The 15,298-nt window shown below is 41.3% G+C and overlaps 1 protein-coding gene across 6 annotated transcripts in view; it reads right to left on the bottom strand.

Moving 5' to 3' along the window:
• rabgef1 (RAB guanine nucleotide exchange factor (GEF) 1) overlaps nt 1-12,813 on the bottom strand; it is a 34,934-nt gene extending 22,121 nt beyond the window's left edge. For 2 of the 6 annotated variants that reach the window (XM_031826697.1, XM_031826702.1), the window contains exons 1-2: nt 12,708-12,798; nt 5,129-5,343 (exon numbers count right to left, since the gene is read on the bottom strand). In XM_031826697.1, the coding sequence (XP_031682557.1) occupies nt 5,129-5,307 (179 nt within the window). In that variant the 5' untranslated portion in view covers nt 5,308-5,343; nt 12,708-12,798. Of the gene's footprint in view, nt 1-5,128; nt 5,344-8,608; nt 8,811-12,707 lie in introns of those variants that run through there. The other 4 variants (XM_031826703.1, XM_031826700.1, XM_031826698.1 and 1 more) reach the window with 4 other exon arrangements.
• Nucleotides 12,814-15,298: the final 2,485 nt, after the last annotated feature.

Genomic DNA, 15,298 nt, shown 5'->3' with positions numbered 1-15,298 from the left:
GACCTCAAACCCTTTCCTCACTAATCCACCTCTCCATCCTTATCAGTGCCTGCCACATGTGATTATCTTTTCTTCACTCAGTACATTCACATCATCTTTCCTTCACTCAGTACAGGGTTACTGCCCCTATCGTCGCCGAGCCTGTCTCTCCATTCTGGGGAGGTTCCCATTGCTTGAAAGGCAGCCATGGTTCATCCATTGTTTAAAAGGGGGGGGGGGGGGGGGGATCAAGCTGATCTAATTGTTATAGGCCTATTTCTATTTTGCCCTGTTCATCAAAAGTGGTGGGAAAACTTGTCAATAATCAACTGACTGGCTTTCTTGATGTCTATAGTATTCTCTCTGGTATGCAAATCGGGTTTCTGCTCGGGTTATGGATGTGTCACTGCAACCTTAAAGGTCCTCAATGATGTTACCATTGCCCTTGATTCTAAGCAATGTTAGGCTGCTATTTTTATTGACTTGGCCAAAGCTTTTGATATGGTAGACCATTCCATTCTTGTGGGCCGGCTAAGGAGTATTGGTGTCTCTGAGGGGTCTTTGGACCGGTTTGCTAACTACCTCTCTCAAAGAGTGCAGTGTATAAAGTCAGAAAATCTGCTGTCTCAGTCACTGCCTGTCACCAAGGGAGTACCCAAAGGCTAAATCCTAGGCACCATGCTCTTCTCAATTTACATCAACAACATAGCTCAGGCAGTAGGAAGCTCTCTCATCCATTTATATGCAGATGATAGTCTTATACTCAGCTGGCCCCTCCCCAGATTTTGTGTAAAATGCTCTACAACAAAGCTTTCTTAGCGTCTAACAAGCTGTCTCTACCCTTAACCCTGCTCTGAACACCTCCAAAACAAAGGTCATGTGGTTTGGTAAGAAGAATGCCACTCTCCCCACAGGTGTGATTACTACCTCTGAAGGTTTAGAGCTTGAGGTAGTCACCTCATACAAGTACTTGGGAGCATGGCCAGACGGTACACTGTCCCTCTCTCAGCACATATCAAAGCTGCAGGCGAATGTTAAATCTAGACTGGGTTAAACTATCGTAAATCGCTCCTCTTTCACTCCAGCTGCCAAACTAACCCTGATTCAGATGACCATCCTACCCATGCTAGATTACGGAGACATCATTTATAGATCGTCAGGTAAGGGTGCTCTCGTGCGGCTAGATGTTCTTTACCACTCGGCCATCAGATTTGCCACCAGTGCTTATAGGACACATCACTGCACTCTATACACCTCTGTAAACTGGTCATCTCTGTATACCTGTCGCAAGACTCACTGGTTGATGCTTATTTATAAAACACTCTTAGGCCTCACTCCCCCCTATCTGAGATATCTACTGCAGCCCTCATCTTCCACATACAACACCTGTTCTGCCTGTCACATTCTGTTAAAAGGTCCCGAAAGCACACATATCCCTGGGTCGCTTGTCTTTTCAGTTCGCTGCAGCTAACAACTGGAACGAGCTGCAACAAACACCTCAAACTGGACAGTTATCTCCATCTCTTCATTCAAAGACTCAATCATGGACCCTCTTACTGACAGTTGTGGCTGCTTTGCGTGATCTATTGTTGTCTCTACCTTCGTGCTGATGTCTGTGTCCGATAATATTTGTACAATGTTTTTTGCTGCTACCATGTTGTGCTGCTACCATGCTGTGTTGTAATGTGTTGCTACCTTGATGTTGTCGTCATCTTAGGTCTCTCTTTATGTAATGTTGTCTCTTGTCATGATGTGTGTTTAGTCTTATATTTATTTTTTACATTTTTAATCCCAGTCTCCGCAGGCCTTTTGTCTTTTGGTAGGTTGTCATTGTAAATAAGAATTTGTTCTTAACTGACTTGCTTAATTAAATCTAGGTTAAATTTAAAAATCAAAAAATTCCAAGCTTAAATGCATCCACCATATACATTCCTCCTACAGATAACTATTAACTTCTGGTGTAGACCATAGACTATGGCACTCCTCATGTCTCTAGTGTAACTGATGATTGACAACATTTAAAGTTTAGAAATCCGAACCCATCATATGGATTTGGCTAAATGTTTATAACCATGTTAAAAATAATTCACATTACCCTCTATGCAATGGTCTTGACGAGTATCCAATGCTCCTCACAATTCGCCTTCTAACGGGGAACTCGTCAAGGCTGTCCAGCCTCCTATTTGCCCCATCATTGGAGCCATTAGTGAAAAAAAAACATTTCTCAACATTTCTTCGCAGTGCCAATAGAGATCGTGGTTCGAGTCCAGGCTCTGTCGCAGCCGGCTGCAAACGGGACACCCATGGGGCGGCGCACAATTGGCCCAGCGGTGTCCTGGTTAGGGAAGGGTTTTGCCGGCAGAGATGTTCTTGTCTTATCTCGCACTAGCGGCTCCTGTGGCGGGCCTGGCGGCAATGCACACTGACACGGTCGCAAGGTGCTTCCTCCGACACATTGGTGTGGCTGGCTTCCGGGTTAAGCAGGAATTGTGTCAAGAACCAGTGCGGCTTGGCTGGGTTGAGTTTCGGAGGACACACGGCTCTCAACCTTCGCCTCTCGAGTCTGTACAGGAGTTGCAGCGATGGGACAAGACTAACTACCAATTTGATACCACAATTAAAAAAAAAAAAACATTTTTCCCTCTAGATAAAAATAGTTTAAAAGAACTACAAACCAGTCACAACTGCAATTAAAGCAAATGGTTTCATCTAACATTCATCAGGTTGAATTTCGATAGTCAAAATGAATGTCTTGCCTAGACTACATTTCTTTGGTAGCATGTTTCCTTTGCACACGCCATTCGGGTACTGGGAAAATATATGATTTTATATGGAAAGGGAAACATCCCAGAATTAAAATGACTACACTCCAGCAACCCAAATGTTTTGGGGGTCTAGGTTTACCCGACTTCAAGTTATATGCTTTGTCTCTTGTGCTCCAGCACACTTAAGAAATGGTTTGATCAAGATACAAGGTCTTCCTTGGTTAGAAATAGAGGAAAATATAATGTCACCATTTACATTGAAAGATGTATAATTCTCTTCTTTATCTCCTAAGTTTTGCCGTAATCAGTCTGGACCAATCATCAACCACTCAACACAGACCTGGCAACAAATTGAAAAACTTGGTAATTGGGAAGTGCAATGGCATATCCAAACACCAATATTTAGAAATAACTCCCTACCTTTTGGAGGGAAAACCTATCATGGTCTGAACAAAGTATTCATAAACCTTCTGAATATCCTAAAGTCTACACGAAATTTGAAATCATCAACTAATACACTACAAATTAATTGACATATTTTATTTGACTACACGGAAAAGCTGCCAATTTAAATTTGCTCCTATTCCAAATTGTCTGTTGTATGTATTCTCTAATAAATATTGGAACTTACATGCATATGATGTGGGACTACCCCAGTTTGACAGGTCTCTATCGAGCATAGTTGGTGTTCCCATTCCCCATCTCCCCAATATATTATTGGTGAATGATGACTCTTCACTGACTCTCACAGTACCACACAAACTAGTATGGTTGTCTGAACTGACTGCAGCAAAAAGGATGTTAGTGACCAGATGGAAGCCTCCACATAAGCTCAGCATAACTCATTGGCTACAAAACGTCCTTGACGTTCTTTCACTAGAGTTCTCCATAGCTCGTGTGAATAGCGCCAAAGAAACATTCGATACATTCAATAGAGCAGTTGAAAAGGTCAAAAGCTTATTATGAGTTAAAATGTAATCATATTTGAATATCTGTATTAAATATCAATGTATGCAGGTTGATTCTATTCATGTGTGCCTTGGTCCCACAAAATCAAAGATGAGTTACCCATGATGTTGTTTTATACATATAGATACGTTCACAACATGAGCTTGTGTTGTTACAGCCTGAATTTAAAATAGATTAAATGTAGATTTATGGTCACTGGCATACACACAATACCCCATAATGTCAAAGTGGAATTATGATTTTAGAATTTACCTTTGTGTCCTGAATACAAAGCGTTATGTTTGGGGCAAATCCAATATATCATTAAGTCCCACCTCATATTTTCAAGCATGATGGTGGCCTCATCATGTTACGGGTAAGCTTATCATCGGCAAGGACTAAGGATTTTTGTTAGGATAAAAATAAACAGAATAGAGCAAAGCACAGACAAAATCATAAAGGAAATCCTGGTTTAGTCTGCTTTCCAACAGACACTGGGAGACGCATTCACCTTTCAGCAGGACAATAACCAAAAACTCATGGCCAAATCTACACTCTTGTTGCTTTCCAAGAAGACGGTGAATGTTCCTGAGTGGCCAAGTTACAGTTGACTTTAATCTGCTTGCAAATCTATGGCAAGACCTAAAAATGGCTGTCTAGACATGATCCCCAACACCTTGACCACGTTCAAACCCGGAAGGGCCAATTGTGCGCCGCCCTATGGGACTCCCAATCACAGCCGGATGTGATGCAGCCTGGATTCGAACCAGGTACTGCAGTGACGCCTCTTGTACTGAGATGCAGTGCCTTAGATTGCTGTGCCACTTGGGAGCACCTTCCGCTCTTAGAGACTTACCCAAAAAGACTCAGATTTAAATCACTGCCAAAGGTGTTTCTAACATATATTGACTCAGGGGAGTGAATTCTTATTTAATCAAGGTATATTCGTGTTTTATTTTTCATTAATCTTTATACAAAATTATAACTTTTCTTCCACTTTGAAAATAGATGTGTAGATCGTTGACAAAAAAATGACAAATTAATTTGAATCCCACTTTATAACACAATAAATGTTAAGAAATCCAAGTGGGTGAATACTTATAGGCACATATCCTCTGCTACAGTTGAATACCATGTGGATAAGACAAACCAGCTTGCCTGTTAACTCTGCTGGCCAGTGACCTGGGGTTGAATGTTGACTGTCCAACATAGTGAGGCATCCCACATGAAACTTTGTGATGTAAAAGTATCTACCCTGCCACTGAGGAAGGAATGCGCCACAGCACTGACAACACATCGCAATTGATTAGAACGTTTCACAAGTGGGCCTACATTTCATCCTACGTCATCCCACCAACTATCTATGGACCCCTCCATCACACCCCACCCCCAGTTTGAGACCCATTGATCCAGGACTAGGAATGTTCCTTCCTTACTTCTCAGCTAGGGCCCAGTCCTCCTGGATCTGCTTCTGCCGGGCCCGCTGGTACTCCTCCCGCCAGCACTTGGAGCACAGGCCCTGCCAGGCGGCATTGCCATAGTAACCGCAGCCCTTGTTGCAGTGCAGCTCTGACTGGTCCACGTGGATCCCGCGGCGCTCCTTCCGCTGACTCATCTAGCTGCCTGGCTGGAGGGAACTTATAAGAGCTGGCTGGTGGGAAAAGATGACATTTTTAGTGTTGTTCACACACACACCAATGAAATTGAGGAAGACTGAGACCATCTGGGACATTGAGCTAGGCCTATAGTTATAGGTTGTTTTTTGTGTTGTTTTTTACTCTTACACCTTTACCACCTTCTCTAAATAAGGCTTGCATGGCCACAGTTTTGACAAGCAATCAGTCAATGCAGTTTTTGGATAGAATTGAGGTTTACACACACTTATTCAAGTCCATGGGCTTTTCCACATTTAACTAAACATACAAGATGAATCACCCCCCACAAACCCCTGATGTTCCAGCAGGAAGGAGGCACGTCCGTACACAAGCCAATCCTGCCCAGAAACACTGAGAACATTCAGACCTAAGAACTGCTCTCCAATCAAACAAGCTCCATTCCTGGACAAAAATAATAATAATAATCAACCCCATGCATTATGGATAGGGTTGCACATTTTAGGGAATATTCAGGAGGTGGGAACTTTCCTTGGGAATATATGGGAATTAATGCAAATGAATATTAATACCATTTAGAATGGAGATGTTTTTTTTTATTGGATATATTTACCATATGGAGACAGAAACATAAACCTTTTACCTTATCATAAGTAGACATAATTGCAAATGATTAAATCCTTCCAATAGAAAAAAAAAAAAATAATTAAGTTACAAATTTAACTTTAATTAAATGAGTTGATTCTTCACACGGGATGATTTCACTGAACAACAAAAGGGAATATTGAATAATCCCCAATGATCCATCGCCTCTCCCAAAAACCATTTAACATACATCTGTAAAACGACAGTCTAGAAACTAAAGCTTTGGTTGTCTTCCTCTCAGGCGTTTATGTCTTCTCCCTGGACCTCCTCTTGAACATCAGACTCATCACTTTCCAATCTTGTTGAGGATGGCTCGTTGTCAGGCTCAAAAATCCTCAAATTTTCCCAGATGGCCACCAATTTGTCAACCCTTGTATTGGTCAGCCTGTTGCGTGCGTCTTCCCAAACAAGGACCAGTTGCGCTCCAGGTGGCTGATGAGATATGTTGGCACGACTGCCATATTGCATCTCCATTCCAAAGCCCTTGCTTGGAAGTGTACTTCGGCAGACTGCCAAGAACCTTGCCCTCATCCAGGCCAAGGTGGCAAGACACTGTAGTGATGACACCATAAGCCTTGATCTCTGCACCAGACAGGATGCTCTTGCCAGCATACTTGGGGCCCAACATGTACGCTGCGGCGTGTATGGGCTTCAGGCAGAAGTCTTCATACTTTTTGATGTATTTCAGAACTGCAGTTTCGTCTGCTTGGAGCAACAGTGACGTGGGCAGGGCAGTATGGATTTCTTCTCTTTCATCTGCAAGCAGAGTCTGAACATCAGACAGGATGGCATTGTCTCCCTCAATCTGTGCAATGGTTACTGCTATAGGTTTCAGGAGTTTCAGGCTGCTTACCACTCTCTCCCAAAATACATCATCCAGGAGGATCCTCTTGATTGGGCTGGCCATTGTCGGCAGACTGATATGGCCATTTCTTGGAGAGACTCCTCCCCCTCCAGGAGACTGTCAAACATGATGACAACACCACACCAACGGGTGTTGCTGGGCAGCTTCAATGTGGTGCTCTTATTCTTCTCACTTTTCTTGGTGAGGTAGATTGCTGCTATAACTTGATGACCCTTCACATACCTAACCATTTCCTTGGCTCTCTTGTGGAGTGTATCCATTGTTTTTGAGCAGCAGTCATTTGAAAGAGTAAGAAAATGTCAACGAGACAACTCAAAGGCAAAATCCATTAAAACCAAGATAATGGAATTAATTGCCCTTAACAATCAACCGTTCTCTGTCGTGGGTGATGTTGGCTTTCGTCGACTGGTTAAGTGCCGGTACACACTACCAAGTGAGCTATTTTTCAGATGTTGCTCTACCGGAGTTACACAGTAATAGCGTGGAATGCCATTTGGGTCTTTGCGTGTCAAAAAAGATACAGTAGCACTGTCAAAGATGTACAAAAAAAGTCTGTAAACAAGCCAACACCGGCCACGAACGATGTGTAATAAAGCATAATTTGTTTAACTGCAACTTCTGGGGTAGCTAGGCTTAGCTTGCTAACCGCAAAGTCCACTATTGTGGCTGATCCTTATTGTGGCTAGCTTCACATAGATTGGTCCGATCACCATTAATCAAATAAGAACAGTCTTGTAAATTAGGGTTCTTTTAGACAATGACACCTAGCTATATAGTTACTGAAACAGATGTCGGTTTGCTATGTTTTTGGAGAAAAACATTGTTTGTATCCATGAGCTAGCTCGCTATTTTATGACCAGCACTGTAGGTGCACAAGACAACTTTACCATCATTATAGCATACGTATCGATGAATTGTTGTGACATATGAAATACGAGTGATGGTGTAATAACTACCCAATTTAGGAACGTGTTTAATGAACGCGTTAAATTATTATATGACGTGCAGTCATATTCAGATCCTGATTGGTCAACAAGCTTATTTGACACGTCAAAGAGTGTTATTTAACAAGCATCTTTTTTGTCATGAAAAGACCCAAACGGCGTTCCATAGAAATCCTGGTTGAGAAATTAACGACTGAAGAAATGAACAATGAAACAGCACAGCAAGTAACAGAAATAGTTTGATGTTTTTTCTTACTGGTAATGGGGACATACGCAAATGCCAACCTAATAATTTTTGGGTCAGTGTGGTGTGTGTAACCTTTATATAACTAGGCAAGTTAGTTAAGAACAAATTCGTAATTTACAATGATGGCCTACCCCGGCCAAACCTGGACGATGCTTGGCCAATTGTGCGCCGCCCTATGAGACTCCCAATCACAGACAGATGTGATAGAGCCTGGATACGAACCAGGGACTGTAGAGATGCCTCTTGCACTGAGATGCAGTCCCTTATCTGTGTGTTAACTATTTAACTGTACTAGACTGCAACAATTTTAAATATTGGTTATCGGTATAGGTTTTTTTGGCAAGGAAAATATCGGTATTGGCCAAAAAAGTGATATCGGTGCATCACTAAAGACAAATGTTTTAAATTGAAACATGTATGGAAACAGGTGAATTAACACTCAGTTAGCAGGCTCAAACAAGCTTAAACACATGGTATCAAAAACTAACTAGCAGAAATTGTTAACAAGTTAGAAATGATTTAAACACACTTTGCTGTAGGCTACTATTTACTAGTTAATATAAAATATATTCACCCCACCTAGCATTGTAATAAAAACTTACCAGAAAGCATGTAGTCCTTGGCTTAGACAGTGTAGTCGTGTGGGCTCAATAGCATCTCATTAGTGTGCAAGATCTTGAGAATCAGCTGTACATGTGATGGAAGAATGCACTGTGCATGCAGAGGGTTGCAATTCCATTGAATTGCGGATAGTTCAACCAAAATATTCCACAAGAGAAAGTTTCCGACCCTTTGCAACCCTACCTATGGAGGAACAAGGTGACTTGTTACAGGGGGGCCATATCCAGTACTGCCCAGTATAATATGCACATACAGCAATAGAGAGTGACTTGTAGGTAACAGGACCCACCACTACACAGCAGAAAGCAGACACAGCATCAATATTTCAGTGTGATGCTGCTGACACTGCTGTGTGAGCTCAGAGAACACAATGTGGTCAGGAACAAAGATAGGGACTAGGCTAAAGAGAATGCAGCCTGAAGCTAACAATTCACGTGAATGTTTCCAACCCCATATACACCGTGGACAACAAGACTCACTGTGTGGTCAACTTTACACACATTATAGTGGAAGGAGACATGGAGGTGCTTCCCAAGCTCACTGCATTGGGATTCTAAAAGTATGCTAAACTGTGCTGAGCGTAAACTACATCCCATGTAGCCTTAGCTGATTGTTGTAAAAACAGAGGTTAGGGTTGGGCATCAGCTTAGCTCTACCACAGCAAGCACATAAGGTTTAGGTGGGGGGGTTGTACCACCTCAAAAAGCACAAGAAAGAGGATTGCCAGCCATCATCTCAGATTGTTCAGAAATTGTTGCCGTTGTTATAAACAGATAAAATTATCCTTCTGAAATTATTTTGTTGAAATAGAATGTGAAAAATTAAGCTAATTGCACCCAAAATTGGCCATTTTCATTTATGGGATTCATTTCATATTCAATAAATATAGTATCCAATGTGACTTGGACTAACATTTTTCTAACAATGAGTTAGACATGAGGAATCCAAGGAAATGGTCAAAAGCCATCCACGGACCCCCACATCAATCACACCCCAACAACGAGTAAATAGTATCAGATCTCCATGTCTGACAAGTAGTATGGAGCTGAGGCTTTGAGTATTGTTTCTTCATCCAATGTAATGTATGCCCAGCGAATTCAGTAATGTCGTCGTCCCCCCCATCCGAGAAACTAAACTCAGCAAAAAATGAAACGTCCTCTCACAGTCAACTGCGTTTATTTTCAGCAAACTTAACATGTGTAAATATTTGTAAGAACATAACATTCAACAACTGAGACAAACTGAACAAGTTCCACAGACATGTGAAATGGAATAATGTGTTCATGAACAAAGGGCAATTCAAAATCAAAAGTAACAGTCAGTATCAGGTGTGGCCATCAGCTGCATTAAGTACTGAGGTGCATCTCCTCCTCATGGACTGCACCAGATTTGCCAGTTCTTGCTGTGAGATGTTACCACACTCTTCCACCAAGACACCTGCAAGTTCCCGGTCATTTCTGGGGGGGTCCCAGACATGCTCAATGGGATTGAGATCCGGGCTCTTTGCTGGTCATGGCAGAACACTGACATTCCTTTCTTGCAGGAAATCAAGCACAGAACGAGCAGTATGGCTGGTGGCATTGTCATGCTGGAGGGTCATGTCAGGATGAGAATGCAGGAAGGTTACCACATGAGGTAGGAGAAGGTCTTCCCTGTAACGCAGTGTTGAGATTGCCTGCAATGACAACAAGCTCAGTCCAATGATGCTGTGACACACCGCCCCCAGACCCTGACGGACCCTCCACCTCCAAATTGATCCCGCTCCAGAGTACAGGCCTCAGTGTAACACTCATTCCTTCGAAGATAAACGCAAATCCGACCATCACCCCTGGTGAGACAAAACCGCGACTCGTCAGTGAAGAGCACTTTTTGCCAGTCCTGTCTGGTCCAGCGACAGTGGGTTTGTGCCAAAAGACGACGTTGTTGCCGGTGATATCTGGTGAGGACCTGCCTTACAACAGGCCTACAAGCCCTCATTCCAGCCTTTCTCAGCCTATTGCAGAAAGTATGAGCACTGATGGAGGGATTGTGCGTTCCTGGTGTAAGTCGTGCAGTTGTTGTTCCTATCCTGTACCTGTCCCGCAGGTTGGATGTGCAGGTGTTGTTACTAGAGGTCGACCGATTAATCAGAATGGACGATTAATTAGGGCCGATTTCAAGTTTTCATAACAATCGGAAATCGGTATTTTTAGGCGCCGATTTAAAAAATAATAATAATACGTTTAATTTAAAAACTCTTTTTTTTTTAAGAAAGTCAGTTAAGAACACATGATTATTTTCAATGACTGTCTAGGAACGGTGGGTTAACTGCCTTGTTCAGGGCCAGAACGACAGATTTTCACCTTGTCAGCTCGGGGACCCTGGCCATCTTTCTTTTGGTGTTTTTCAGAGTCAGTAGAAAGGCCTCTTCAGTGTCCTAAATGTTCATAACTCTGACCTTAATTGCCTACCGTGTGTAAGCTGTTAGTGTCTTAACGACCGTTCCACAGGTGCATGTTCATTAATTATTTATGGATCATTGAACAAGGATGAGAAACAGTGTTTAAGCCCTTTACAATATAGATCTGTGAAGTTAATTGGATTTTTACAAATTATCTTTGAAAGACAGGGTCCTGAAAAAGGGACTATTCTTTTTTTGCTGAATTTAGTCATTTATGTTCCATCCTACATCCTAATATTACCAGGTTTGGACCACTAGATCGTGCTGTTCCAGGTGTTATTAAGGACCCAAATTCACAAAAAAATACATTACATAGGATGAAGAAACAATAATCCGAGCCACAGCTCCATACTATTTGTCAGACATAGAGAACTGGTACTGTATACTTACTGTTGGGGTGGGTTTGCCGTGGGGGAGGGGTCTGTGGTTGGCTTTTGACCATTTTCTTCGGTCTTACTCATTGTTCGGGAAAAAAATTGTCAAATTGGATGTTAGGCACTATATTTATTGGGTATTATATGATTTCTGTAAATAATAATGTACGTAATCAATTAGCTTAATTTATCTGAGATCAAAGTATATTTCAACAAAATAATGTTGCAAGAATGCTAATCGGATCTGTTTCTAACTACAGAAATTATTTTAGAACAATCAGATGGTGGGTGTAATGGATTGCTGAAATGACATGGAACGACCCATGGGGACAATGGTGCCTAGCCTATATTTGAGATGGTTTACTTGCTATTGTTAATCACCAGAAAGCTTTCCTGGCAGTGACTAAAACTATATGGAGTGACTTTGAATGAAATAATACATCTCACTTGCAATGCCATCAATGTACTTCACCAACCAAATAGAATATCCCTTTATTAAAAGCTGTGTGTCATGTGCAGTTTGTGTGTAGCCTGTCTACAGTGTGCAGATTATGTACATAAGGTTGTGGCTCCGGAATATTGATTTTGTCATTTAACTCCAGGTCACTGGACATTTCCCCAGATGAAATTGAGGTAGGCCAGCTTGTCCTTCAAAACAAAGAAACCATTCACCTGCAGGCTGCAGCTTGAGGACTATGAGTGTGTATGTGCACTCAAAACAAGACCGTCAGTATATTAGGTTAAACCCTGGTTGAGCCCCCCTCGAGCAGGAGGTGGATACCTCACCTGTATATGACAGATTGTAGCTACTAGCTAAGCCATCAACATAACAGGTTGGCTGGTTATTTAGCTGACGTTATCATGTATGACGCCTGCAACAACCAAAAATACACAAGATAAGCCGGAGACGGGGGAGCGTGTAACGTTACAGGTTACAACAAACATAAATAGGGTTTCGTCATAAAGCGTTAGATTTTGTTAAACAACGTGCCAACAACCCATTGATAACAATAAACAGCTAGCTGGCTAGGCAACTAACCACCGTGCTACTGTACATATGTATAACTAAAAATATGTTTATTAACTGACCTTACTACCGTATCCAGACTTGTTCTATATGTGTTAGCATGCTAACTAACAGTGGAGTAGCTTTATGTCTAGCTAGCTAGCAAGCTAAAGTTAGCAAATGCGTACTTACATGTTGGTGGTTGCAAACATGCCTTAGATAACTGGTCAAGAACTAACTTTACAAGGCTTAAATCTCACCTTTTTCAGAGGACGAGACACCTTCTTCAGTAGCCACTGACTGTGCGGCTGGGATCAGCGTCTCGTCAGCAACACTAAAAAAGTACTTCAGTGTCACGGAATTTCGAAAATTCTCAAAATAAAAGTCCCACGTGTAATAGTAGAAAAAGTGTAATTAACCTGTATGTATTCATGATATATTTAAAAAATCGTCTAAACATTAACAAGGATTCATATTTGTTCATATTTAAGCAACATTAAATGTGGGTTTTAAAACATGTTTCACGGTCAAATAAATGCCCCATGTGCAATACACAAAATACTTATAGATAGAAAACTATTATAGGTGCCAAAGTAAACGTGGGGTTGGGATTACTCACTAGGGTCTGTAGAATCTATATATGATCATTATTTAATGCCCAGCAACACTTTTTACTCCACCCACTCCATTCACTGCAATTCAATACACTGTCGGCCGATAGGTGATTAGTTACTTCAAAGACACAATGTAAACAATGATGGACTGCCATACCTGTTAACGACCTAGATTAATCTAATGATTAGCCAGTTGTGCTTTTCACACATTTAAATCAGCCCAAGGCCAGCCTTGACCTGTGCCAAAACATGCATTTGGCCTGACAAATAACGTCAAACGACTTAAAATGGAGCCATTAGACACTACGGTACAAATATTGCACTGTAAACGCAAACCCATCGATCGTGTGTCCATAAAACCAGGGTCCAGTATAATTATTAGAATCCCTAGAAAACCAAATAGCCAATCCCCTCTTCAAGCCTCTCTCTTTAAAGTAGCAGATGAGGTCCACCAAGGCCAGAACAGCAAGACTCGGTAACAGCACTTACTCGTAGGCTGTGAGGTCGGCGAACTCATGTCTAAATCATACTTCTGTACTGTCACTTTAACTCTGCTGACTGACTAATTTAGGACTATATCTAAATGCCAAAACAATGAATTAACTATATTAGCTTTCTATTGAGTTTACTGTGTGAACTTAAACACAATTCCACAGACTTGCACTCTTGTCTTGCCCTATAGCAGGTGTTAGGTGAAAAGCTAACTGCTTCAAATAAACAATGGAAACAACTGACTGGCATTGCTACGTGTAAATTACCTACGTTATAGTATTGATTATGAGCAGGCTGCAGACATTTAAATCAGCCCAAAGCCTGCATTAGGTGCCAAAACATGCACCAGGTCAAGCGTTTTGGATAGACAAATATATATTTATAAATAAATAAATGTTTTCCGGCAGTACACTAGTAAGATCATAGTGCTATAGGTTAGTATCACCCCAATTATGCCTATAGCCGATCAACGATTATAACGGAGGTTAACAGCGCTATTCTTCAACCCACCCTGGTCGCATTTCATCAAAATGTTTGCATCTTGGACAGGGTTTTGGACTGAAAGCAGCAGGGATGTGGTTTCGTTTTTTGTGTGACGTATTATTGCCTCGTAAAATAGCGATGTGCTCACCAGGACAAGTTAGACTCTAGTGAGTAGACTGGACCCAGGTTTTATGGACACACTATTGATCGTTATTCCTGTACAGTGGCAGTGCAATGTGTTTGTGCAATACATCACTAATACAGTAAGACTTTCTTAAACATTACATTTCAAAATTGCATTGTTGAACAAAAGCAGGAGAAATTAACATAAATCATACAATCAAAATAGTGATTTTTTTTTAAATTGTCATGTTTTTTACCAGTTGGCTGTGTTCTTTGCATTCATTTAATCAAGCTCCAACCATTTCTCAATGTGCTCCACCTTAAAATATTCTTTATCTTATAATTCTCTTGCGTTTAGATTTCCCCCAGTAGTTATAATTATTTTACATATTTGTAACATTATGCACTATGCAAAGCTGCAAAAAATATAGATGTTGTATCATAAACATAACGTTTTACCGCAGACTTTTATTTTTAAGGCAAAAATCGAAAACCGGAAGGCTTAATGTGGCTGCCAGGACAAAATCAAATCAATAACATTTTCAAACGTTATTGGTTATTGGTCACATATGCTTCTTAAACAACAGGTGTGGACTATGCAGAGAAAAAGACAGAGAAAGAACAGAAAAATAAAACACATAATAATAAATAATAATAGATACAAAATGAGTAATGATAACTTGGCTATATACAAGGAGTACAAGTACTGAGTCGATATGAAGAGGTAATTGAGGTATATATGTGCATATAACTAGGAATAAAGTGACGGATAGTAAACCGTAGCAGCAGCGAATGTGATTAATCAAAAAAGTTAGTGCAAAAAGGGTCAATGCAGATAATCAGTGTCGCTATTTGGTTAACTATTTAATAGCCTTATGGCTTGGGGGTAGAAGCTGTTCAGGGTCCTGTTGTTTCCAGACTTGGTGCATCGGTGCCCCTTGCCGTGCATTAGCAGAGAGAACAGTCTATGACTTGGGTGGCTGAGGTCTTTTACAATTTTTAGGGCCTTCCTCTGACACCCCCTGGTATTTAGGTCCTGGAGGGCAGGGACCTCAGCCCCAGTGAAATATTGGGCCATCCGCACTACCGGATGCCAAGCAGTTGGCATACAACGTGGTGATGCAGCCAGTCAAGATGCT

This window comes from Oncorhynchus kisutch, linkage group LG6 (genome assembly GCF_002021735.2).
Source record: "Oncorhynchus kisutch isolate 150728-3 linkage group LG6, Okis_V2, whole genome shotgun sequence".
In the NCBI taxonomy this organism is placed as follows: Eukaryota; Metazoa; Chordata; class Actinopteri; order Salmoniformes; family Salmonidae; genus Oncorhynchus; species Oncorhynchus kisutch.
The sequence above is the reverse complement of the archived record's forward strand: the minus strand, read 5'-3'. Positions and strand labels throughout refer to the sequence as shown.